The sequence below is a fragment of the Panulirus ornatus genome, chromosome 43 (genome assembly GCF_036320965.1).
Source record: "Panulirus ornatus isolate Po-2019 chromosome 43, ASM3632096v1, whole genome shotgun sequence".
Classification (NCBI taxonomy): Eukaryota; Metazoa; Arthropoda; class Malacostraca; order Decapoda; family Palinuridae; genus Panulirus; species Panulirus ornatus.
The window spans coordinates 21,895,484-21,923,333 of record NC_092266.1 but is presented as its reverse complement, the minus strand read 5'-3'; the positions used below and the strand labels follow the sequence as shown (position 1 = coordinate 21,923,333).

Below are 27,850 nucleotides of genomic sequence, written 5' to 3'. Positions count from 1 at the left end.
TCCATGGTTGTTTAATTTGTTTATGGATGGGGTTGTTAGGGAGGTGAATGCAAGAGTCTTGGAGAGAGGGGCAAGTATGCAGTCAGTTGTGGATGAGAGAGCTTGGGAAGTGAATCAGTTGTAGTTCACTGATGATACAGCACTGGTGGCTGATTCATGTGAGAAACTGCAGAAGCTGGTGACTGAGTTTGGTAAAGTGCATGAAAGAAGAAAGCTGAGAGTGAATGTTAGTAAGAGCATGGTTATTAGGTAATGTAGGGCTGAGGGACAAGTCAATTGGGAGGTAAGTTTGAATGGAGAAAAACTGGAGGAAGTGAAATGTTTTAGATATCTGGAGTGGATTTGGCATTGGATGGAACCATGGAAGCGGAAGTGAGTCACAGGATGGGGGAGGGGGCAAAAGTTCTGGAAGCGTTGAAAAATGTGTGGAAGGTGAGAACATCATCTCAGAAAGCAAAAATGGGTATGTTTGAAGGAATAGTGGTTCCAACAATGTTATATGGTTGCGAGGCGTGGGCTATAGATAGGATTGTGCAGAGGAAGGTGGATGTGCTGGAAATGAGATGTTTGAGGACAATATATGGTGTGAGGTGGTTTGATCGAGTAAGTAATGAAAGGGTAAGAGAGCAGCTGAGCGAGTGTGTTAGCAGCTTTGGTGCACGAGACCAGGTATTAGTGACAGTTGATTTAAATGTGAAGGTGAGTAATGTGGCAGTTGAGGATATAATTGGCGTACATGGGGTATTCAGTGTTGTGAATGGAAATGGTGAAGAGCTTGTGGATTTGTGTGCTGAAAAAAGACTGGTGATTGGGAATACCTGGTTTAAAAAGAAGACTGGTGATTGGGAATACCTGGTTTAAAAAGAGAGATGATATTCATAAGTATACATATATGAGTAGGAGAGAGGGTCAAAGGGCATTATTAGATTGTGTTAATTGATTGGCATGTAAAACAGAGACTTTTGGATGTTAATGTACTGAGAGGGGCAGCTGGAGGGATCACTATCTTGTGGAGGCAAAGATGAAGATTTGTAGAGGTTTTCAAAGAGGAAGAGAAAATGTTGTGAAGAGAGTGGTGAGAGTAACTGAGCTTGGAGAAGAGACTTGAGTGAGGAGGTACCAAGAGAAATTGATTGTAGAATGGCAAAATGTGAGAACAAATGACATGAGGGGAGTGGGTGAAGAATGGGATGTATTTAGGGAAGCAGTGATGGCATGTGTGGGGAATGCATGTGGCTGGAGAAAGGTGGGAGGTGGGCATATTAGAAAGGGTAGAGTTGTGGGATGAAGAAGTAAAGTTGTTATTGAAAGAGAAAAGAGAGGTGTTTGGAAGATACTTTCAAGGAAGGAGTGCAAATGACTGGGAGATGTATAAAAGAAAGTGGGAGGAGGTCAAGAGGAATGTGTAAGGGTTGAAAAAGGGGGCAAATGAGAGTTGGGGTGAGAGAGTATCATTAAACTTTAGGGAGAGTAAAACGATGTTTTTGAAGGAGGTAATGTGTGTAAGACATGAAAACAAATGGGAACATCAATGAAGGGGACAAGGGGGGAAGTGATAACAGGTAGTGATGAAGTGAGCATTTTGAAGGTTTGTTGAATGTGGCAGATATAGGGTGTTCTGGTTGAGGTGGTGTCTGAAGTGAGAAGGTCAGGGAAAATGATCTGTTTAAGAAAGAAGAGGTAATGAAAGCTTTGTGAAAGATGAAATCTGGCATGGTGGCATTGCTGGATGGTATTGCAGTTGAATTTATTAAGAAAGGGGGTGACTGTTGTTGATTGGTTGGTAAGGATATTCAGTGTATGTATGGATTGAGGTGCCTGAGGATTGGCAGAATGCATGCATAGTGCCATTGCTTAGAGGCAAAGGGGATAAGGGTGAGTGTTCAAACTATAGAGGCATAAGTTTGTTGAGAATTCCTGGGAAATTGTATGAGAGGGTATTGATTGAGAGGTTGAAGGTATGTACAGAGCATCAGATTGGGAAGGAGCAGTGTGGTTTAAGAAGTGGTAGAGGATGTGTGGATCAGGTGTTTGCTTTGAAGAATGTATGTGAGAAATACTTAGAAAAACAGATTTGTATATAATATATGGATTGGGAGAAGGCATATGATGGGGTTGATAGAGATGCTTTGTGGAAGGTCTTTTTGAGTATATGGTGTGGCAGATAAGCTACTGGAAGCAGTGAAAAGTTTTTATCAAGGATGTAAGGCTTGTGTATGAGTAGGAAGAGAGGAGAGTAATTGGTTCCCAGTGAATGTCGGTCTGCGCAGGGGTGTGTGATGTCCCCATGATTGTTTAATTTGTTTATGGATGGGCTGGTTAGGGAGTTAAAAGCAAGAGTTTAGGAGAGAGGATGTTAATGTGCTGAGAGGTGCAAATGGAGGAATGTCTGATCATTATCTTGTGGAGGCGAAGGTGAAGATTTGTATGGGTTTTCAGAGAAGAAGAGAGAATGTTGGGGTGAAGAGGGTGGTGAGAGTAAGTTAGCTTGGGAAGGTGACTTGTGTGAGGAAGTACCAGGAGAGACTGAATACAGAATGGAAAAAGGTGAGAACAAAGGAGGTAAGGGGAGTGGGGCAGGAATGGGATGTATTTAGGGAAGCAGGGATGGCTTGCGCAAAGGATGCTTGTGGCATGAGAAGCGTGGGAGGTGGGCAGATCAGAAAGGGTAGTGAGTGGTGGGATGAAGAAGTAAGATTATTAGTGAAAGAGAAGAGAGAGGCATTTGGACGATTTTTGCAGGGAAAAAATGCAAATGAGTGGGAGATGTATAAAAGAAAGAGGCAGGAGGTCAAGAGAAAGGTGCAAGAGGTGAAAAAGAGGGCAAATGAGAGTTGGGGTGAGAGAGTATCATTAAATTTTAGGGAGAATAAAAAGATGTTCTGGAAGGAGGTAAATAAAGTGCATAAGACAAGGGAGCAAATGGGAACTTCAGTGAAGGGGGCTAATGGGTAGGTGATAACAAGTAGTGGTGATGTGAGAAGGAGATGGAGTGAGTATTTTGATGGTTTGTTGAATGTGTTTGATGATAGAGTGGCAGAAATAGGGTGTTTTGGTCGAGGTGGTGTGCAAAGTGAGAGGGTTAGGGAAAATGATTTTGTAAACAGAGAAGAGGTAGTAAAAGCTTTGCGGAAGATGAAAGCCGGCAAGGCAGCAGGTTTGAATGGTATTGCAGTGGAATTTATTAAAAAAGGTGGTGACTGTATTGTTGACTGGTTGGTAAGGTTATTTAATGTATGTATGATTCATGGTGAGGTGCCTGAGGATTGGCGGAATGCTTGCATAGTGCCATTGTACAAAGGCAAAGGGGATAAGAGTGAGTGCTTAAATTACAGAGGTATAAGTTTGTTGAGTATTCTTGGTAAATTATATGGGAGGGTATTGATTGAGAGGATGAAGGCATGTACAGAGCATCAGATTGGGGAAGAGCAGTGTGGTTTCAGAAGTGGTAGAGGATGTGTGGATCAGGTGTTTGCTTTGAAGAATGTATGTGAGAAATACTTAGAAAAGCAAATGGATTTGTATGTAGCATTTATGTATCTGGAGAAGGCATATGATAGAGTTGATAGAGTTGCTCTGTGGAAGGTATTAAGAATATATGGTGTGGGAGGCAAGTTGTTAGAAGCAGTGAAAAGTTTTTATCGAGGATGTAAGGCATGTGTACGTGTAGGAAGAGAGGAAAGTGATTGGTTCTCAGTGAATGTAGGTTTGCGGCAGGGGTGTGTGATATCTCCTTGGTTGTTTAATTTGTTTATGGATGGGGTTGTTAGGGAGGTGAATGCAAGAGTTTTGGAAAGAGGGGCAAGTATGCAGTCTGTTGTGGATGAGAGAGCTTGGGAAGTGAGTCAGTTGTTGTTCGCTGATGATACAGCGCTGGTGGCTGATTTATGTGAGAAACTGCAGAAGCTGGTGACTGAGTTTGGTAAAATGTGTGAAAGAAGAAAGTTAAGAGTAAATGTGAATAAGAGCAAGGTTATTAGGTACAGTAGGGTTGAGGGTCAAGTCAATTGGGAGGTAAGTTTGAATGGAGAAAAACTGGAGGAAGTGAAGTGTTTTAGATATCTGGGAGTGGATCTGGCAGCGGATGGAACCATGGAAGCGGAAGTGAATCATAGGGTGGGGGAGGGGGCGAAAATCCTGGGAGCCTTGAAGAATGTGTGGAAGTCAAGAACATTATCTCGGAAAGCAAAAATGGGTATGTTTGAAGGAATAGTGGTTCCAACTATGTTGTATGGTTGCGAGGCGTGGGCTATGGTTGGAGTTGTGCGCAGGAGGGTGGATGTGCTGGAAATGAGATGTATAAGGACAATATGTGGTGTGAGGTGGTTTGATCGAGTAAGTAATGTAAGGGTAAGAGAGATGTGTGGAAATAAAAAGAGCGTGGTTGAGAGAGCAGAAGAGGGTGTTTTGAAATGGTTTGGGCACATGGAGAGAATGAGTGAGGAAAGATTGACCAAGAGGATATATGTGTCAGAGTTGGAGGGAACGAGGAGAAGTGGGAGACCAAATTGGAGGTGGAAAGATGGAGTGAAAAAGATTTTGAGTGATCAGGGGCCTGAACATGCAGGAGGGTGAAAGGTGGGCAAGGAATAGAGCGAATTGGATCGATGTGGTATACCGGGGTCGATGTGCTGTCAATGGATTGAATCAGGGCATGTGAAGCGTCTGGGGTAAACCATGGAAAGTTGTGTGGGGCCTGGATGTGGAAAGGGAGCTGTGGTTTCAGGCATTATTACATGACAGCTAGAGAATGAGTGTGAACGAACTAGAGAATGAGTGTGAACGAATGGGGCCTTTGTTGTCTTTTCCTAGCGCTACCTCGCACACATGAGGGGGGAGGGGGATGTTATTCCATGTGTGGTGAGGTGGCGATGGGAATAAATAAAGGCAGGCAGTATGAATTATGTACATGTGTATGTATGTATATGTCTGTGTGTGTATATATATGTGTACATTGAGGTGTATAGGTATGTATATTTGCTTGTGTGGACTTGTATGTATATACATGTGTATGGGAGTGGGTTGGGCCATTTCTTTCGTCTGTTTCCTTGTGCTACCTCGCAAATGCGGGAGACAGCGACAAAGCAAAATAAACATAAAGAATAATATATATACACACACGTTATCTAAGAGAGCAAAAATGGGTATGTTTGAAGGAATAGTGGTTCCAACAATGTTATATGGTTGCAAGGCATGGGCTATAGATTGGGTTGTGCGGAGGAGGGTGGACGTGTTGGAAATGAGATGTTTGAAGACAAATGTGGTGTAAGGTGGTTTGATCGAGTACATAATGAAAGGGTAAGAGAGATGTGTGGTGATAAAAAGAGTGTGGTTGAGAGAGCAGAAGAGGTTGTATTGAAATGGTTTGGTCACATTGAGAGAATGAGTGAGGAACGATTGAGAGAGAGGATTTATGCATCAGAGATGAAGGGAACGAGGAGAAGTGGGAGACCAAATTGGAAGTGGAAGGATGGAGTGAAAAAGATTTTGAGCGATCAGGGCCCAAACATACAGGAATGTGAAAGGCGTACAAGAATAGAGTGAATTGGAATGATGTGGTTTACCGGGTTCGACATGCTGTCAGTGGATTGAACCAGGGCATGTGAAGCGTCTGGGGTAAACCATGGAAAGTTTTGTGGTTCCTGAACGTGGAAAGGGAGCTGTGGTTTTGATGCATTACACTTTACAGCTAGAGACTGAAAGTGAACGAATGTGGCCTTTGTTGTCTCTTTTTTATTATACTTAGCTGCTGTCTCCCGCGTTAGCAAGGTAGCACAAGGAAACAGACGAATGAATGGCCTAACCCACCCACATACACATTCATATACATAAATACCCACACATTCCCATATACATACCTATACATTTCAACATATACATACATGTACATACACAGACATATACGTATATACACATGTACATATTCATACTTGCTGCCTTCATCCATTCCCATCCCCACCCTGCCACACATGAAACAGCACCCTCTCCCCCTGCGCGTGCTTGAGGTATCTGTAGGAAAAGACAACAAAGGCCACATTCATTCACACTCATTCTCTATGTATATGAGTTTGTTCATAAGTTAATGTTCTTTAGTACTGTATTTAACAATGAGTAAATGTTATGATTTTACTATTACAGCTTATGATAAATGTTATACTGACATCAGTATGATGTGATAAGATAGCGGTAAATGATACATATGTATGTTTATTAGTAAGTTAGGGTTTTCAGTGTATGGTGATGGATCATAGAGGTGCCTAAGGATTGGCAGAATGCCTGTAAAATGCATTGCATAAAGGCAAGTGTGACAGATGTGAATGCTTGAATTATAGAGTTGCAAGTGAATTAAGTGTACTTGGTAAGTTGTTTGGGATTGAGAGGGTGGCAGCTAGCACAGAGCATCAGATTGGGGAAGGACATTGTGCTTTCAGGCATGGTAGGGGAAGTTTGGATCAGGTGTTTATTTAGAAGTACTGATTTGACAAATATGTAGGGGAGCTGAAGGATTTGTATGTTTCTTTTATTGATACGGAGAAAGCTTAATAATGTTGATGGAGATGCTTTGTGGAAGGTATAATAAATATATAGTGCAGGAGGAAAGCTGTTAGAAGCATTGAAGAGTTTTCTCAATAGAGTAAGGCTTGTGTTAAAGTAGAAAGGAGGGTGTGTGGTTCCATGTGAAAATGATGATGTCTTGGTTACTGTTCAATCTGTTTATGAAGAGGGTGGTAGGGGAAGTGAGTGTGAGGGTTTAAAGGGGAGAGTTACGTCTGCAGTCTGTCAGGGGTAGTGATGCATGGGAGGTGTGTTGTTTTGGATTTTGTTTACCAATGACACCGTGCTGGTGATAGATGTGAGAAACTATAAATTTATTTTCTGCATATAGGAGAGAGTGTGTGAAAGGAGAAAGTTGAGAGGAAATGTGCATAAAAGCAAGGTAATTAGGTTTAGGACTGGAGGCAGAGAGGTTAATTGGGTTGTGAGTTTGAACTGAAGAAATTTTGAGAAAGTGATATGTTTTAAACACCTGGAATTGGTTATGGAAGTGAATGGGTGAGCCATGGGGCGGGTGAGTGGATGAAGGTCCTGGTTGCATTAAACAGTGAGTGGAGAGAGAGAGAGAGAGAGATCACTATTTAGGAAGGTGAAGATGGGCATTGTTGAAGTTATCATATTCCCAAAAATGTTATATGGAAGGAAGGCATGAGCTTTTGATGGAATTGCATGGAAGAGGGTCAATGTTTTTGAAATGAAATATTTAAGGACAATATTTGGTGTGAGGAGGGTTGACAGAGTAAGAGTAATCCTACTAAAATCACTCTATAAGTCACTTAATTCAAATTTCATTTTATTCTTCACTTTCCTTATCAGCTGATACCATAAATGTTTTGTCTCATAATTTACGTCTTCCAACAGTCTTATGTGTTTTTCACAGGGTCACCATGTCCTCACAACCTTCAGGTGGATGGCTTTACACTTATAATGGTGGTTGTAGGGGTAATGAGGCAAACAGAATTTTTCACTCCTTTCTAGCAATGGAAAAGATTTATATAGCCTACTAATTGTATGATAGATCAGCTGGATATTCAAATGGCTGGAGAAATTAGGACATCAAAGGAGGGTGGCTACTTTCTCCAAAAAGAACATCAGTTGATGTGAGGTACTTATTAAGGGTTAAAGAGTAGGTATGGAGAAATGTTAAGTATGTTTTGATCAAGGTATTTGGAAAACTTGCATTAGGCACCCTTCTGTGCGGTGCAAAATGTAGGTAACTTTATTTAATGTACTTCATTGATTTTTGTTGTAGAGACAGTGATCATCACAGCATATACATCAAGGAAAGCACCTGAAAGGGTGTTTGAATAGTGAAATCGTTGAGATGGTTGTGACGCGATTGCAGTTTTATCACATATTTGAGCAATGATTTCCTGGATTGCTTCATGTCTTGAAATATGAAGATCACATTTTTTAGTGTTTCTTTTGTGAAATTCCTGGTTATAAATCTTTTAAAACTATCTTCCTCATATTTCTTATGTAATTATGTGAACAGTCGTAAGTTCACAAGCATTCATGGAGGTTTTAATCAAAATAGTTGTTATTGATCTGTTGTATCTTCAGTAACTGCTCATCCTAACCTAGTAGTTTTACATTGTATCATGAAATATAAATGAAAATGGAAAGATTACCTGCCTAGGATATAAAGGAGAATGGAAAGATGAACTGATCTAGGGTGAGTTTCATGATATATACTTTATTATAACTGTAGGAGCTGGAGTCAGAGAGGGCAGCTAAGAAGAAAGCAGAGAAAGAGCTACGTAAAGTACAAGAAACACTTGAAGAAGAACGGGGGAGACAGAAGCAAATCATCCTCATGTTGGTTGAAGAGCGTAAGAGATTGGCATTACAATATGTAGAGGAGAGGAAGCGCTCTGAGGACTTAGCACAGGTACTGTTCCGTGGTTTATTCCTTGATGTGATTTCTTGTGATGGGTTTCTCTGCTCTGTAGAAGCTAACTGGAAATTGTTTTTTAGAATATCTTACAATGTGTCTCACTTTTTAGTCATCCATGATTTGCCTGAGACACCTTTGTTTTGAATGTTATATTATTTACATAATGCATTATCTTTTTTACCATAGGTGAAATTGTTGGAAGGTTAATATTCTCCTGATTGTGAATTTTGTATTTGTTATAAAAGCCAAATTATTTAATTGAAAGTATAAAACAACAGATTTATCAGTTGATTTTATTGTGGATTTTCTTGATTTAGTTTTTCATTTTCATGTACTTTTTTTCATTTGTTTTTTATTCTTCTTGGGAATACCTGGTTTAAAAAGCGAGATATACATAAGTATACTTATGTAAGTAGGAGAGATGGCCAGAGAGCGTTATTGGATTACGTGTTAATTGACAGGCGCGTGAAAGAGAGACTTTTGGATGTTAATGTGCTGAGAGGTGCAACTGGAGGGATGTCTGATCATTATCTTTTGGAGGCTAAGGTGAAGATTTGTATGGGTTTTCAGAAAAGAAGAGTGAATGTTGGGGTGAAGAGGGTGGTGAGAGTAAGTGAGCTTGAGAAGGAGACTTGTGTGAGGAAGTACCAGGAGAGACTGAGTACAGAATGGAAAAAGGTGAGAACAATGGAAGTAAGGGGAGTGGGGGAGGAATGGGATGTATTTAGGGAATCAGTGATGGATTGCGCAAAAGATGCTTGTGGCATGAGAAGAGTGGGAGGTGGGTTGATTAGAAAGGGTAGTGAGTGGTGGGATGAAGAAGTAAGAGTATTAGTGAAAGAGAAGAGAGAGGCATTTGGATGATTTTTGCAGGGAAAAAATGAGATTGAGTGGGAGACGTATAAAAGAAAGAGACAGGAGGTCAAGAGAAAGGTGCAAGAGGTGAAAAAAAGGGCAAATGAGAGTTGGGGTGAGAGAGTATCATTAAATTTTAGGGAGAATAAAAAGATGTTCTGGAAGGAGGTAAATAAAGTGCGTAAGACAAGGGAGCAAATGGGAACTTCAGTGAAGGGGGCTAATGGGGAGGTGATAACAAGTAGTGGTGATGTGAGAAGGAGATGGAGTGAGTATTTTGAAGGTTTGTTGAATGTGTTTGATGATAGAGTGGCAGATATAGGGTGTTTTGGTCGAGGTGGTGTGCAAAGTGCGAGGGTTAGGGAAAATGATTTTGTAAACAGAGAAGAGGTAGTAAAAGCTTTGCGGAAGATGAAAGCCGGCAAGGCAGCAGGTTTGGATGGTATTGCAGTGGAATTTATTAAAAAAGGGGGTGACTGTATTGTTGACTGGTTGGTAAGATTATTTAATGTATGTATGACTCATGGTGAGGTGCCTGAGGATTGGCGGAATGCATGCATAGTGCCATTGTACAAAGGCAAAGGGGATAAGAGTGAGTGTTCAAATTACAGAGGTATAAGTTTGTTGAGTATTCCTGGTAAATTATATGGGAGGGTATTGATTGAGAGGGTGAAGGCATGTACAGAGCATCAGATTGGGGAAGAGCAGTGTGGTTTCAGAAGTGGTAGAGGATGTGTGGATCAGGTGTTTGCTTTGAAGAATGTATGTGAGAAATACTTAGAAAAGCAAATGGATTTGTATGTAGCATTTATGGATCTGGATAAGGCATATGATAGAGTTGATAGAGATGCTCTGTGGAAGGTATTAAGAATATATGGTGTGGGAGGCAAGTTGTTAGAAGCAGTGAAAAGTTTTTATCGAGGATGTAAGGCATGTGTACGTGTAGGAAGAGAGGAAAGTGATTGGTTCTCAGTGAATGTAGGTTTGCGGCAGGGGTGTGTGATGTCTCCATGGTTGTTTAATTTGTTTATGGATGGGGTTGTTAGGGAGGTAAATGCAAGAGTTTTGGAAAGAGGGGCAAGTATGAAGTCTGTTGTGGATGAGAGAGCTTGGGAAGTGAGTCAGTTGTTGTTCGCTGATGATACAGCACTGGTGGCTGATTCATGTGAGAAACTGCAGAAGCTGGTGACTGAGTTTGGTAAAGTGTGTGAAAGAAGAAAGTTAAGAGTAAAGGTGAATAAGAGCAAGGTTATTAGGTACAGTAGGGTTGAGGGTCAATTCAATTGGGAGGTGAGTTTGAATGGAGAAAAACTGGAGGAAGTGAAGTGTTTTAGATATCTGGGAGTGGATCTGGCAGCGGATGGAACCATGGAAGCGGAAGTGGATCATAGGGTGGGGGAGGGGGCGAAAATTCTGGGAGCCTTGAAGAATGTGTGGAAGTCGAGAACATTATCTCGGAAAGCAAAAATGGGTATGTTTGAAGGAATAGTGGTTCCAACAATGTTGTATGGTTGCGAGGCGTGGACTATGGATAGAGTTGTGCGCAGGAGGATGGATGTGCTGGAAATGAGATGTTTGAGGACAATGTGTGGTGTGAGGTGGTTTGATCGAGTAAGTAACGTAAGGGTAAGAGAGTTGTGTGGAAATAAAAAGAGCGTGGTTGAGAGAGCAGAAGAGGGTGTTTTGAAATGGTTTGGTCACATGGAGAGAATGAGTGAGGAAAGATTGACCAAGAGGATATATGTGTCGGAGGTGGAGGGAACGAGGAGAAGAGGGAGACCAAATTGGAGGTGGAAAGATGGAGTGAAAAAGATTTTGTGTGATCGGGGCCTGAACATGCAGGAGGGTGAAAGGCGGGCAAAGAATAGAGTGAATTGGAGCGATGTGGTATACCGGGGTTGACGTGCTGTCAGTGGGTTGAATCAAGGCATGTGTATGGGGGTGGGTTGGGTCATTTCTTTCGTCTGTTTCCTTGTGCTACCTCGCAAACGCGGGAGACAGCAGCAAAAAAAAAAAAAAAAAAAAAAAAAAAATTTAGTATACACATTTAGTGCTGTTCCATATGTAACTGTGATAGTAGCAGTATTTGCCCTTAGTACTCTGTGCTTATAGTTGGCTTAATTTGAAACAAAGCCTTTGACACTGAGACATCCTGAAGCTGGTTTATAATCCCCACTGTACCTATTCGTTACATTGTTATTTACAGTGCTATCAGAAGGTACTTTAATGAATTTGATTTATTAATTGTAAGCATTTACTTTTTTTGTTCTGTTGACATAAGATTACTTGTATTTTGTCCTTGAGAAATCTAGAGCATGTTGCGAGTATTTCAGGATTTCAGTACCATTAAAAAACATTCAAATTATGAAGAAAGAACATGATGAAATTGACAAATTTGTCATATATAATTCATATATATATTATATATATATATATATATATATATATATATATATATATATATATATATATATATATATATATATATATATATATTTATTTATTTATTTATTTTATTTATGTTGTTCGCTGATGATATAGCGCTGGTGGCTGATTCATGTGAGAAACTGCAGAAGCTGGTGACTAAGTTTGGTAAAGTGTGTGAAAGAAGAAAGTTAAGAGTAAATGTGAATAAGAGCAAGGTTATTAGGTACAGTAGGGTTGAGGGTCAAATCAATTGGGAGGTAAGTTTGAATGGAGAAAAACTGGAGGAAGTAAAGTGTTTTAGATATCTGGGAGTGGATCTGGCAGCAGATGGTACCATGGAAGCGGAAGTGAATCATAGGGTGGGGGAGGGGGTGAAAATCCTGGGAGCCTTGAAGAATGTGTGGAAGTTGAGAACATTATCTCGGAAAGCAAAAATGGGTATGTTTGAAGGAATAGTGGTTCCAACAATGTTGTATGGTTGCGAGGCGTGGGCTATGGATAGAGTTGTGCGCAGGAGGGTGGATGTGCTGGAAATGAGATGTTTGAGGACAATGTGTGGTGTGAGGTGGTTTGATCGAGTAAGTAATGTAAGGGTAAGAGAGATGTGTGGAAATAAAAAGAGCGTGGTTGAGAGAGCAGAAGAGGGTGCTTTGAAATGATTTGGGCACATGGAGAGAATGAGTGAGGAAAGATTGACCAAGAGGATATATGTGTCAGAGGTGGAGGGAACGAGGAGAAGTGGGAGACCAAATTGGAGGTGGAAAGATGGAGTGAAAAAGATTTTGTGTGATCGGGGCCTGAACATGCAGGAGGGTGAAAGGCAGGCAAGGAATAGAGTGAATTGGATGGATGTGGTATACCAGGGTTGACGTGCTGTCAGTGGATTGAATCAGGGCATGTCAAGCGTCTGGGGTAAACCATGGGAAAGTTGTGTGGGGCCTGGATGTGGAAAGGGAGCTGTGGTTTCGGGCATTATTGCATGACAGCTAGAGACTGAGTGTGAACGAATGGGGCCTTTGTTGTCTTTTCCTAGTGCTACCTCGCACACATGAGGGGGGAGGGGGATGGTATTCCATGTGTGGCGAGGTGGCGATGGGAATGAATAAAGGCAGTGTGAATTGTGTGCATGGGTATATATGTATGTGTCTGTGTGTGTATATATATGTGTACATTGAGATGTATAGGTATGTATATTTGCGTGTGTGGACGTGTATGTATATACATTGTGTATGGGGGTGGGTTGGGCCATTTCTTTCGTCTGTTTCCTTGCGCTACTTCGCAAACGCGGGAGACAGCGACAAAGCAAAATAGATAAATAAATAGATAATGTTGGGGTGAAGAGGGTGGTGAGAGTAAGTGAGCTTGAGAAGGAGACCTGTGTGAGGAAGTACCAGGAGAGACTGAGTACAGAATGGAAAAAGGTGAGAACAATGGAAGTAAGGGGAGTGGGGGAGGAATGGGATGTATTTAGGGAATCAGTGATGGATTGCGCAAAAGATGCTTGTGGCATGAGAAGAGTGGGAGGTGGGTTGATTAGAAAGGGTAGTGAGTGGTGGGATGAAGAAGTAAGAGTATTAGTGAAAGAGAAGAGAGAGGCATTTGGATGATTTTTGCAGGGAAAAAATGCAATTGAGTGGGAGATGTATAAAAGAAAGAGACAGGAGGTCAAGAGAAAGGTGCAAGAGGTGAAAAAAAGGGCAAATGAGAGTTGGGGTGAGAGAGTATCATTAAATTTTAGGGAGAATAAAAAGATGTTCTGGAAGGAGGTAAATAAAGTGCGTAAGACAAGGGAGCAAATGGGAACTTCAGTGAAGGGCGCAAATGGGGAGGTGATAACAAGTAGTGGTGATGTGAGAAGGAGATGGAGTGAGTATTTTGAAGGTTTGTTGAATGTGTTTGATGATAGAGTGGCAGATATAGGGTGTTTTGGTCGAGGTGGTGTGCAAAGTGAGAGGGTTAGGGAAAATGATTTGGTAAACAGAGAAGAGGTAGTGAAAGCTTTGCGGAAGATGAAAGCCGGCAAGGCAGCAGGTTTGGATGGTATTGCAGTGGAATTTATTAAAAAAGGGGGTGACTGTATTGTTGACTGGTTGGTAAGGTTATTTAATGTATGTATGACTCATGGTGAGGTGCCTGAGGATTGGCGGAATGCGTGCATAGTGCCATTGTACAAAGGCAAAGGGGATAAGAGTGAGTGCTCAAATTACAGAGGTATAAGTTTGTTGAGTATTCCTGGTAAATTATATGGGAGGGTATTGATTGAGAGGGTGAAGGCATGTACAGAGCATCAGATTGGGGAAGAGCAGTGTGGTTTCAGAAGTGGTAGAGGATGTGTGGATCAGGTGTTTGCTTTGAAGAATGTATGTGAGAAATACTTAGAAAAGCAAATGGATTTGTATGTAGCATTTATGTATCTGGAGAAGGCATATGATAGAGTTGATAGAGATGCTCTGTGGAAGGTATTAAGAATATATGGTGTGGGAGGCAAGTTGTTAGAAGCAGTGAAAAGTTTTTATCGAGGATGTAAGGCATGTGTACGTGTAGGAAGAGAGGAAAGTGATTGGTTCTCAGTGAATGTAGGTTTGCGGCAGGGGTGTGTGATGTCTCCATGGTTGTTTAATTTGTTTATGGATGGGGTTGTTAGGGAGGTAAATGCAAGAGTTTTGGAAAGAGGGGCAAGTATGAAGTCTGTTGGGGATGAGAGAGCTTGGGAAGTGAGTCAGTTGTTGTTCGCTGATGATACAGCACTGGTGGCTGATTCATGTGAGAAACTGCAGAAGCTGGTGACTGAGTTTGGAAAAGTGTGTGGAAGAAGAAAGTTAAGAGTAAATGTGAATAAGAGCAAGGTTATTAGGTACAGTAGGGTTGAGGGTCAAGTCAATTGGGAGGTGAGTTTGAATGGAGAAAAACTGGAGGAAGTGAAGTGTTTTAGATATCTGGGAGTGGATCTGGCAGCGGATGGAACCATGGAAGCGGAAGTGGATCATAGGGTGGGGGAGGGGGCGAAAATCCTGGGGGCCTTGAAGAATGTGTGGAAGTCGAGAACATTATCTCGGAAAGCAAAAATGGGTATGTTTGAAGGAATAGTGGTTCCAACAATGTTGTATGGTTGCGAGGCGTGGGCTATGGATAGAGTTGTGCGCAGGAGGATGGATGTGCTGGAAATGAGATGTTTGAGGACAATGTGTGGTGTGAGGTGGTTTGATCGAGTGAGTAACGTAAGGGTAAGAGAGATGTGTGGAAATAAAAAGAGCGTGGTTGAGAGAGCAGAAGAGGGTGTTTTGAAGTGGTTTGGGCACATGGAGAGGATGAGTGTGGAAAGATTGACCAAGAGGATATATGTGTCGGAGGTGGAGGGAACAAGGAGAAGAGGGAGACCAAATTGGAGGTGGAAAGATGGAGTGAAAAAGATTTTGTGTGATTGGGGCCTGAACATGCAGGAGGGTGAAAGGAGGGCAAGGAATAGAGTGAATTGGAGCGATGTGGTATACCGGGGTTGACGTGCTGTCAGTGGATTGAATCAAGGCATGTGAAGCGTCTGGGGTAAACCATGGAAAGCTGTGTAGGTATGTATATTTGCGTGTGTGGACATATGTATATACATGTGTATGGGGGGGGGGGGTTGGGCCATTTCTTTCGTCTGTTTCCTTGCGCTACCTCGCAAACGCGGGAGACAGCGACAAAGTATAATAAAATATAATAATAATAATATATATATATGGTTAAATCTCTTCAGATCTTATCAGAGGAGAAAGGCAGAATTGACTCTATGGCTGAAGGCTTGGAGGAGGAGAGTAAAAAGTCATTGCAAATGGAAGCAGAGTTAGAGAAGCAGCTTGCAGACTTTGATACTGAGCGCCAGCAAATGAGAAGTCAGCTTGCCAAAAAAGAAGAAAGGTATGGTTTAGATTGAAACAAAGAACAATAAAAAGTGCATTTTACTTAAAAATTTGCTCTGACTATGAGCAAAAACACTAGTGGATCCAGGATTATGTTTTTTAGGGAGGCGTGATTTATACAAGGACAGTGGAATATCTTTTCTTATTTACTCTAAGTGTGTTTGCTTTCTCTCTCTCTCTCTCTCAGATGACTCAAGATCATCTTGATTATCTCAGTTATACAGTTATTAATGCATTACCAGTCTTTAATGAAGATGAGGAAATTACTATACTGATCAGATGTTTCAAGTATGGTAGTAAATTAGAAATTAAGAGAGAGGATAAGCTGAATGATTTATGTAACTTTGAGGATTTTTATTTTTTTCATACTTGTTTGTACATAAATACTTGCTTGCCTTCATCCATTCCTGGCGCCACCTGCCCCACAGGAAACAGCATCACCACCCCATGTCAATGAGGTAGTGAAAGGAAAACAGACAAATAAGGCCACATTCATTCACACTCGGTCTTTAGCTGTCATGTGTAATGCACCAAAACCACAGCTCCCTATCCACATCCAGGCCCCATAGACCTTTCCATGATATACTCCAGATGCTTCACTTTCCCTGGTTCAATCCATTGACAGCACATCAATCCCAGTATACCACGTTGTTCCAATGCACTCTATTCCTTGCACGCCTCTGTCCCTGCACGCCTTTATCCCTGGTGATAGGGAAGAAAGAATACTTTCCACGTATTCCCTGCATGTTGTAGAAGGCGGCTGAAACGGGAGGGATAGGGAGGCTGGAAATCCTCCCCTCCCATTTTTAATTTTCCAAAATAAGGAACAGAGAACGGATCCATGTGAGGATATTTCCTCTAAGGCTCAGTCCTCTGTTCTTAATGCTACCTCGCTAATGAGGGAAATGGCAAATATGTATGGGAAAAAATTATTTATTTTATTATACTTGATTGCCATTTCCCACGTCAGTGAGGTAGTGCCAGGAAACAGACAAAGAATGGCCCATCCACTCATATATTTTTTTATTTATTATACATAATTGCTGTTTCCCACATCAGGGAGGTTGCGTCAGGAGACAGATGAATAATGGCACCTCAGGCACCTTACCATGATCCATATATACATTGTAAATCATAACTAACTGATCACCAACACAGTCATCTTACATGCCAATGGTTACCCAAATCATCATCTGTAAGTCATGTTACTAGATGCTTCAGATGATTAGAAGTATCATCTGTATCATAAGTGAACAGATCAGACTTATGTAAACCATAAGGTATAATTACATGGTGAAAATGGGTTAGTCCCATATCATCACTGATTTTGCAGGGACAACAGTTTTATGTAATAGATTTGGGAAAAGCTATGGTTTAAACATGATTAATTGATGTTTTTCCCTTGATGATGATAAGAGTAGATATCATGTGCTTATAAGAAATTTAGGATATCTTGTATTATATTTCCTTCTGATATTAGGGTGCATATTATGTGCCAGAAAATATGTTAAATACTTTTTCAAAATGATCAAGATTTTTGGTTGTAATTGCTGTTTGTTACGTTAATAAGGATTCTTGCATCCATGCCTTATTGCCAGCCAGCTTGGTTTGATTGATGGATCCTGTTTCTGCAAAGTTGATTCTTGAAAGAGTTGCACAGATGAGCTTAGTCCACACCATGTAAATGGGAATGGTTATGAAGGTTATAGATAGATGACTGTAGTTTCTGCATGTGTTATTAATGTGTTTTTCTTTGTATTTATCATCATCCTCTCATTTTTATAGATTTCGGTGAAATGATAATGGTTTTTGTTTCTCAGCTGTGTTGAAAGATTTGGTTTTAATTTTTTTCCAAATTTTTGCAAATGAAATTTAGAAGTCTTTCCATACAGGATCAGTGAATTGGAAGCCTTATTAGAGAAACAGCAGCGGGAGGTTGATCATTATAAGAAGCAACTACAAGAAGCACACAATGTAGCCATGTTCCAGCAGACTCTTTCCGTTTCTCCACCACGCATTGGCATTGCTACTCGCCCTGCTCCTCCACAGCTCCCAGCAAAACCAGCAACTCTCACTCAACCACAACCTAGGATGCCTGGTAAGCTTACTTATTTGGATTCTATATTGTCAGTCTTACACACTCTAGGATTAGATGCTTTGGTTCAGGTGCTGATGCTTTTCACATTTTTAGGAAATATCGTTTTGTAATTCTATAGATATACATTTATAGCTGTAAACTAGACATTGGTTCCCACTGTTTTTCAGTGTGAGATGAATTTTGGCTGAATAGAGCATGCAGAAACTTTCAGGTGTGTGTAATCTTAGGTACTCTAATATTATTTTCATTAGACTATTTGAAATCTTGATAGCTTCAATGTATACTCTTAGGCAGAGTGTCGCATGTTTATTATCTTGTCATTTCATGGTATTCTTTAATTTCTTCGTCAATCTATATCTCTGATGCTCGTTTCTTACAGGAACTCCCATTAATGGGTGGTCTTGGCAAGAGCCTCCACTTATCCCTGTCCTTACATACTTCCCTTGCATACGTCATTCCCTACATTCATACCCCATTTCTTTCCCCCCAGTATTCTCCACTCTATTTCCCCATGTCACAGGTTGTCTTCCTCTCACACCAACCCTTATAATTGTAGTATCATACACAAACTCCCCTTGTTAACTTCCTGTCTTGCATTCTTTCCACATATTCATACTGCCTAATAATAGTACATTTCACTCCCTCTACCACACCACAGTTCATTCCACTTGCATTCCATGCCATACGAAATCTTTTATTATCATTTTTATACTTTGTGTCTGTCTCCCGCGTTAGCAAGGTAGCACAAGGAAAGAGACGAAAGAATGGCCCAACCCACCAGCATACACATGTATATACATACACGTCCACGCATGCACATATACATACCTATACATCTCAATGTATACATATATATACACACATGTATACATATATATATACACGTACATAATTTATACTGTCTGCCCTTATTCATTCCCGTTGCCACCTCGCCACACATGAAATGACAACCCCCTCCCCTGCATGTGCGCGGGGTAACGCTAGGAAAAGATAACAAAGGCCACATTCATTCACACTCAGTCTCTGTCTATCATGTATAATGCACCAAAACCACAGCTCCCTTTCCACATCCAGGCGCCACAAAATTTTCCATGGTTTACTCCAGACGCTTCACATGCCCTGGTTCAATCCATTGACAGCACGTCAACCCCTGTATAGCACATCGTTCCAATTCACTCTATTCCTTGCACGCCTTTCATCCTCCTGCATACTCAGGTCCTGATCGCTCAAAATCATTTTCACTCCATCTTTCCACCTCCAATTTGGTCTCCCATTTCTCGTTCCCTCCACTTCTGACATATATATCCTCTTTGTCAATCTTTCCTCAGTCAATCTCTCCATGTAACCAAACCACTTCAAAACACCCTCTTCTGTTCTCTCAACTACACTCTTTTTATTACCACACATCTCTCTTACCCTTTCATTACTTATTCAATCAAACCACCTCACACCACATATTGTCCTTAAATGTCTCATTTCCAGCACATCCACCCTCTTCTGCACAACTCTGTCTATAGCCCACGCCTCGCAACCATATAACATTGTTGGAACCACTATTCTTTCAAACATACCCGTTTTTGCTTTCCAAGATAACATTCTCGACTTCCACACATTCATCAACGCTTCCAGAACTTTTGCCCCCTCCCCCACCCTATGATTCACTTCCGCTTCCATGGTTCCATCCGCTGCCAAATCCACTCCCAGATATCTAAAACATTTCACTTCCTCCAGTTTTTCTCCATTCAAGCTTACCTCCCAGTTGACTTGTTCCTCAACCTTACTGTAACTAATAACTGTGCTCTTATTCACATTTACTCTCAGCTTTCTTCTTTCCCACACTTTACCAAACTCAGTCACCAGCTTCTGCAATTTCTCACCCGAATCAACCACCAGCGCTGTATCATCAGCGAACAACAACTGACTCGCTTCCCAGACTCTCTCCTCCACAACAGACTGCATACTTGCCCCTCTTTCCAAAACTCTTGCATTCACCTCCCTAACAACCACATCCATAAACAAATTAAACAACCATGGAGACATCAAGCAGCCCTGCCACAAACCAGCATTCACTGAGAAGCAATCACTTTCCTCTCTTCCTACTCATACACATGCCTTACATCCTTGATAAAATCTTTTCACTGCTTCTAACAACTTGCCTCTCACACCATATATATTCTCAATACCTTCCACAAAGCATCTCTATCAACTCTATCATATGCCTTCTCCAGACCCATAAATGCTACATACAAATCCATTTGCTTTTCTAAGTATTTCTCACATACATTCTTCAAAGCAAACACCTGATCCACACATCCTCTACCACTTCTGTAACCACACTGCTCTTCCCCAATCTGATGCTCTGTACATGCCTTCACCCTCTCAATCAATACCCTCCCATATAATTTCCCAGAAATACTCAACAAACTTCTTTTTTTTTTTTTTTTTTTTTTTTTTATACTTTGTCGCTGTCTCCCGCGTTTGCGAGGTAGCGCAAGGAAACAGACGAAAGAAATGGCCCAACCCCCCCCATACACATGTACATACACACGTCCACACACGCAAATATACATACCTACACAGCTTTCCTTGGTTTACCCCGGACGCTTCACATGCCTTGATTCAATCCACTGACAGCACGTCAACCCCTGTATACCACATCGCTCCAATTCACTCTATTCCTTGCCCTCCTTTCACCCTCCTGCATGTTCAGGCCCCGATCACACAAAATCCTTTTCACTCCATCTTTCCACCTCCAATTTGGTCTCCCTCTTCTCCTCGTTCCCTCCACCTCTGTAATTTGAGCTCTCACTTTTATCCCCTTTGCCTTTGTGCAATGGCACTATGCACTCATTCCGCCAATCCTGAGATGCCTCACCATGAGTCATACATACATTGAATAACCTTACCAACCAGTCAACAATACAGTCACCCCCTTTTTTTTTTTTTTAATAAATTCCACTGCAATACCATCCAAACCTGCTGCCTTGCCGGCTTCCATCTTCCGCAAAGCTTTTACTACCTCTTTTCTGTTTACCAAATCATTTTCCCTAACCCTCTCACTTTGCACACCACCTTGACCAAAACACCCTATATCTGCCACTCTATCGTCAGTCACATTCAACAAACCTTCAAAACACTCATTCCATCTCCTCACATCACCACTACTTATTATCACCTCCCCATTAGCCTCCTTCACTGATGTTCCTACTTGTTCCTTTGTCTGGCACACTTTATTTACCTCCTTCCAAAACATTTTTTTTTTTTTTTTTTTTTTTTCCGCTGTCTCCCGCGTTTGCGAGGTAGCGCAAGGAAACAGACGAAAGAAATAGCCCAACCCACCCCCATACACATGTATATACATACGTCCACACACGCAAATATACATACCTACACAGCTTTCCATGGTTTACCCCAGACGCTTCACATGCCCCGATTCAATCCACTGACAGCACGTCAACCCCGGTATACCACATCGCTCAAATTCACTCTATTCCTTGCCCTCCTTTCACCCTCCTGCATGTTCAGGCCCCGATCACACAAAATCTTTTTCACTCTATCTTTCCACCTCCAATTTGGTCTCCCACTTCTCCTCGTTCCCTCCACCTCCGACACATATATCCTCTTGGTCAATCTTTCCTCACTCATTCTCTCCATGTGCCCAAACCATTTCAAAACACCCTCTTCTGCTCTCTCAACCGCACTCTTTTTATTTCCACACATCTCTCTTACCCTTACGTTACTTCCTCGATCAAACCACCTCACACCACACATTGTCCTCAAACATCTCATTTCCAGCACATCCATCCTCCTGCACACAACTCTATCCATAGCCCACGCCTCGCAACCATACAACATTGTTGGAACCACTATTCCTTCAAACATACCCATTTTTGCTTTCCGAGATAATGTTCTCGACTTCCACACATTCTTCAAGGCTCCCAGAATTTTCGCCCCCTCCCCCACCCTATGATCCATTTCCGCTTCCATGGTTCCATCCGCTGCCAGATCCACTCCCAGATATCTAAAACACTTCACTTCCTCCAGTTTTTCTCCATTCAAACTCACCTCCCAATTGACTTGACCCTCAACCCTACTGTACCTAATAACCTTGCTCTTATTCACATTTACTCTTAACTCTCTTCTTTCACACACTTTACCAAACTCAGTCACCAGCTTCTGCAGTTTCTCACATGAATCAGCCACCAGTGCTGTATCATCAGCGAACAACAACTGACTCACTTCCCAAGCTCTCTCATCCCCAACAGACTTCATACTTGCCCCTCTTTCCAAAACTCTTGCATTCACCTCCCTAACAACCCCATCCATAAACAAGTTAAACAACCATGGAGACATCACAACCCCTGCCGCAAACCTACATTCACTGAGAACCAATCACTTTCCTCTCTTCCTACACGTACACATGCCTTACATCCTCGATAAAAACTTTTCACTGCTTCTAACAACTTGCCTCCCACACCATATATTCTTAATACCTTCCACAGAGCATCTCTATCAACTCTATCATATGCCTTATCCAGATCCATAAATGCTACATACAAATCCATTTGCTTTTCTAAGTATTTCTCACATACATTCTTCAAAGCAAACACCTGATCCACACATCCTCTACCACTTCTGCAACCACACTGCTCTTCCCCAATTTGATGCTCTGTACATGCCTTCACCCTCTCAATCAATACCCTCCCATATAATTTACCAGGAATACTCAACAAACTTATACCTCTGTAATTTGAGCACTCACTCTTATCCCCTTTGCCTTTGTACAATGGCACTATGCACGCATTCCGCCAATCCTCAGGCACCTCACCGTGAGTCATACATACATTAAATAACCTTACCAACCAGTCAACAATACAGTCTTTTTATTCTCCCTAAAATTTAATGATGCTCTCTCACCCCAACTCTCATTTGCCCTCTTTTTCACCTCTTGCATCTTTGTTTTGACCTGCCTCTTTCTTTTTTACATCTCCCAGTCATTTGCATTATTTCCTTGCAAAAATTGTCCAAATATCTCCCTCTTCTCTCTCACTAATAATCTTACTTCTTCATCTCACCACTCACTACCCTTTCTGATCTGCCCACCTCCCACGCTTCTCATGCCACAAGCATCTTTTGCGCAAGCCATCACTGCTTCCCTAAATACATCCCATTCCTCCCCCACCCCCCTTACGTCCTTTGTTCTCACCTTTTTCAATTCTGTACTCAGTCTCTCCTGGTACTTCCTCACACAAGTCTCCTTCCCAAGCTCACTTGCTCTCACCACTCTCTTCATCCCAACATTCTCTCTTCTTTTCTGAAAACCTCTACAAATCTTCACCTTCACCTCCACAAGATAATGATCAGAGATCCATCCAGTTGACCCTCTCAGCACTTTAACATCCAAAAGTCTCTCTTTTGAGTGCCTATCAGTTAACACGTAATCCAATAATGCTCTCTTGCCATCTCTCCTGCTTACATACGTATACTTATGTGTATCTCTCGTTTTAAACCAGGTATTCCCAATCACCAGTCCTTTTTCAGCATACAAATCTATAAGCTCTTCACCATTTCCATTTACAACACTGAACTCCCCATGTACACCAATTATTCCCTCAACTGCCACATTACTCACCTTTGCATTCAAATCACCCATCACTATAACCCGGTCTCGTGCATCAAAACTACTAACACACTCACTCATCTGCTTCCAAAACACTTGCCTCTCATGAACTTTCTTCTCCTGCCCATGTGCATATGCACTAATAATCACCCATCTCTCCCCATCCACTTTCAGTTTTACTCATATCAATCTAGAGTTTACTTTCTTACACTCTATCACATACTCCCACCACTCCTGTTTCAGGAGTAGTGCTACTCCTTCCCTTGCTCTTGTCCTCTCAGTAACCCCTGACTTTATTCCCAAAACATTTCCAAACCACTCTTCCCCTTTACCCTTGAGCTTCGTTTGACTCAGAGCCAAAACATCCAGGTTCCTTTTCTCAAACATACTACCTGTCTCTCCTTTTTTCTCATCTTGGTTACATCCACACACATTTAGACACCCCAATCTTTTATACACTGCGGTATTACTTTCTTACACCTCTGCCCTGCAGTGTTCTCGTAAGGGACCCACAGACTCACTCTTTTGCTCCTGTACTACTCTCCCCTGTATCTCCTATATCATCAAACTTACCCAAGGTAGCTCCCAAATACTTAAATTCTGTCACCTCCTCCAGTCTTTCTCCCCATATCTGTAACACATTGTAGTTCACTTTCTTCTCTCACTGTACATGGCTTTGTAAAATCTGTATTTTCACTCTGTTTCCTTTCAAACACTATTGCTTTGCTTTGATAATCACTTAGATCTTGAGGTTAGCTTTTAATAATAAATTAAGCATAAGATAGATGAATTAGAGAAGCAGCACATGCTGTAATTGTTGGGTAACAAACCTATCTGACAGTAGTTTTTTTTTCTCATATTTTTTTTTCATACTTGACACATATATCTTCTTTGACAATCTTTCATCACTCATTCTCTCCATGTGTCCAAACCATTTTAACACACCATCTTCTGCTCTCTCAACCACACTCTTTTTATTTCCACACATCTCTCTCACCATTTCATTACTTACTCGATAAAACCACCTTACACCACACATTGTCCTCAAACATTTCACTTCCAGCACATCCACCTTCCTCCTTACAATCCTATCTATAGCCCATGCCTCTCAACCGTATAACATTGTTGGAACTACTATTCTTTCAAACATACCCATTTCTGAGATAACGCTTTCTCCTCCCACACATTCTTCATCACTCCCAGAACCTTTGCCCCCTTCCCCACCCTGTGACTCACTTCTGCTTCCACGGTTCCATCTGCTGCTAAGTGCACTCCTAGATATCTAAAACTTCACTTCCTCCAGTTTTTCTCCATTCAAACTTACCCAATTAACTTGTTCCTCAACCCTGTTGAACCTTGCTCTTATTCACATTTACTCTCAACTTTCTTCTTTCACACATTTTACCAAACTCAGTCACCATCTGATGCAGTTTCTCACTTGGATCAGCCACTAGAGCTGTATCATTAGCAAACAACAACTGATTCACTTCCCAGGCCCAGGCCCTCTTATCCCCAACAGAGTGCATACTCACCCCTCTCTCCAAAACTCTTGCATTTACCTCTCTAACCACCTCATCCATAAACAGATTAAACAACCATGGGAACATCACACACCTCAGCCATAGACCGACATTTACCGGGAACCAATCACTCTCCTCTCTTCCTACTTGTACAAATGCCTGACATCCTTGGTAAAACTTTTCACTGCTCCTAGCAACTTCCAACCCACACCATATACTCTTTAAACCATCCACAAAGCATCTCTGTTAACCCTATCATATGCTTTCTCCAGATCCATAAATGCTACATACAAATCCATCTGTTTTTCTAAGTATGTATCACATATATTCTTCAAAGCAAACACCTGATCCACACATCATCTACCACTTCTGAAATTGCACTGCTCCTCCCCAGTCTTGTGCTCTGTATGTGCCTTCACCCTCTCAATCAATAGCCTCCCATGTAATCTCTCAGGAGTACTCAACAACCTTATGCCTATGTAGTTTGAACACTCAACTTTATCCCCTTTGCCTTTTTACCATGGCACTATGCATGCCTTCTGCCAATCCTCAGGCACTTCTCCATGGTCCATACATACATTGAATATCCTTACCAATCAATCAACAACACAATCACCCCCTTTTTTGATAAATTCCACTGCAATACCATCCAAACCCCTCTGCCTTGCTGGCTTTCATCTTCCACAAAGCTTTCACAACCTCATCTCTCTTAACCAAAACATTCTCCCTAACCCTATGGCGTCTCACACTACCCTGACCAAAACACCCTATATCTGCCACTCTGTCATCAAACAATTCAACAAACCTTCAAAATTCTCACTCCATCTCCTCACTACATCACTACCTGTTATTACTTACCCACTTACCCCCTTCACCGATGTTCCCATTTGTTCTCTTGTCTTATGCACAATATTTACCTCCAGCCAAAACATCTTTTTATTCTCCATAAAATTTAGTGATACTCTCTCACCCCAACTCTCATATGCCCTCTTTTTGAACCCTTGCACCTTTCTCTTGACCTCCTCCCTCTTTCTTTTATACTCTCCCAGTCATTTGCACTACTCATCCCATTCCTCACCCACTCTCCTCACGTCATTTGCTCTCACCTTTTGCCATTCTACTCTCAATCTTTCCTAGTACTTCCTTACTTAAGTCTCCTTTCCAAACTCATTCACTCTCACCACTCTCTTCTCCCTAGCTTTCTCTCTTCTTTTTTAAAAACCTTTACAAATCTTCACCTTCGCCTTCACAAGATAGTGATCAGACATCCCTTCAGCTGCCCCATTCAGCACATTCACATCCAAAAGTCTCTCTGTTACACGCCTGTCAATTTACACGTAATCTGAAATGGCCCTTTGACCATCTCTTCTGCTCACATACGTATACTTTTCAAACTAGGTATTCTCATTCACCAGTCTTTTTTCAGCACACAAATCCACAAGCTCTTTACCATATCCATTTACAAGACTGAACACCCCATGTACACCATTTTTACCCTCAACTGCCTCATTACCCACATTTGCATTTAAATCACCCGTCACTAAAACCAGGTCTCATGCATCAAAGCTGCTTAAACATTCTCTCATCTGCTTCCAAAACACTTGCCTCTCAGGATCTTTCTTCTCTTGACCAGGTGCATAGGCACCAATAATCACCCATCTCTCTCCATCCACTTTCAGTTTTACCCACACCCATCTAGAATTTACTTCTTACACTCTATCAGATACTCCCACAACTCCTCCTTCAGGAGTAATGCTACTCCTTCCTTAGCTCTTGTCCTCTCACCAACCCCTAACTTTATTCCCAAGACTTTTCCAAACCACTCTTTCCTTTACCCTTGAGCTTCATTTCCTTCAAGAGCCAGAACATCCAGGTTTCTTTCCTCATGCATACTACCTATCTCTTCTTTCTTCTCATCTTTGTTACATTCACACACATTCAGAGAAAGAATACTTCCCATGTACTCCCCATGTGTCATAGAAGGCAGCTAAAAGGGATGGGAGCAGGAGGCTGGAAATCCTCCTCTCCACTTTTTACTTTTCCAAAAGAAGGAACAGAGAAGGAGGCCAAGTGAGACTTACCCTCTAAGGCTCAGTCCACTGATCTTGATGCTACCTCGCTAATGCGGGAAATGGCGAGTATGTATGAAAAAAAATTATATATATTGTTAATGAGGTGGCTTTGATTAGGGCTTCAGTTGCCCATGCCTTTTCAGTTACCATAGAAAATTTTTTTTTTCTTAAGCATTGCTCATATTTTCATATATGTTTTTGTAACTGTATAATATGTTTTTCTAACTATGTACCAGAGGTAGAGTAGTAAAATTGTTAATAGCAGTACACATTATGTATACGTGCTTACTGTATTTACATACAGGAAATCATGTTTTGAAGATGGATGGATGAGAATTATGCCAAGTTTAGAGAACGATTTCTTAAATTCATGATTATGCACTTCCATGTATTTTTCTTTTATCTTTTTTTCTTCAGGTGCTTTAACTCCCCCTAAGATAACACCCCTAAGATGTTTTGAAAATGGATGGATAAGAATAAAGCCAAGTTTAGAGAACGATTCTTGAATTCATGATTATGCACTCCTATGTATTTTTTTTTCTTTTTCTCTTCAGGTGCTTTAACTCCCCCTAAGATAACGCCCCGTGTTAGAGCATCTTCACCTGGAATAGATGAAGTTACGGGAGTTCCAATGAGCTTAGGAATGAGTGCAGCCCAACACCACACATCAGCTGGGTCTCACTCTACCACGGGAGTTAGCAATCCACCCCATAGTGTTCCCCCTGGGGTTGCTGCCATGAGTAGTGTCACCAAGGCTGTGCAGCTCACTGCCACTGTTAACTCTGTTCCTGTCGCTGGCCCAAGTAGGTGTATTATGTTTGCTGTTACATTAACTATATGTTAATCTTTTGGAATGCTTTTGTTATGAACCTCATAAATGAACATATATCTGTGTATCACCTGATGA

At 41.4% G+C, this 27,850-nt stretch overlaps 1 protein-coding gene across 3 annotated transcripts in view; it reads left to right on the top strand.

Annotated features, from left to right (window-relative positions):
* The window catches only part of LOC139762385 (uncharacterized), a 152,870-nt gene that overhangs the window by 44,466 nt on the left and 80,554 nt on the right, over nt 1-27,850 (top strand). For all 3 annotated transcript variants that reach the window (XR_011715705.1, XM_071687212.1, XM_071687211.1), the window contains 4 exons: nt 8,267-8,446; nt 15,471-15,631; nt 17,526-17,731; nt 27,498-27,746. Coding sequence is in view for 2 of the 3 variants with exons in the window: in XM_071687212.1 (XP_071543313.1) it covers nt 8,267-8,446; nt 15,471-15,631; nt 17,526-17,731; nt 27,498-27,746 (796 nt within the window). In the remaining variant the exon portion in view is untranslated. The remainder of the gene's footprint in view (nt 1-8,266; nt 8,447-15,470; nt 15,632-17,525; nt 17,732-27,497; nt 27,747-27,850) is intronic.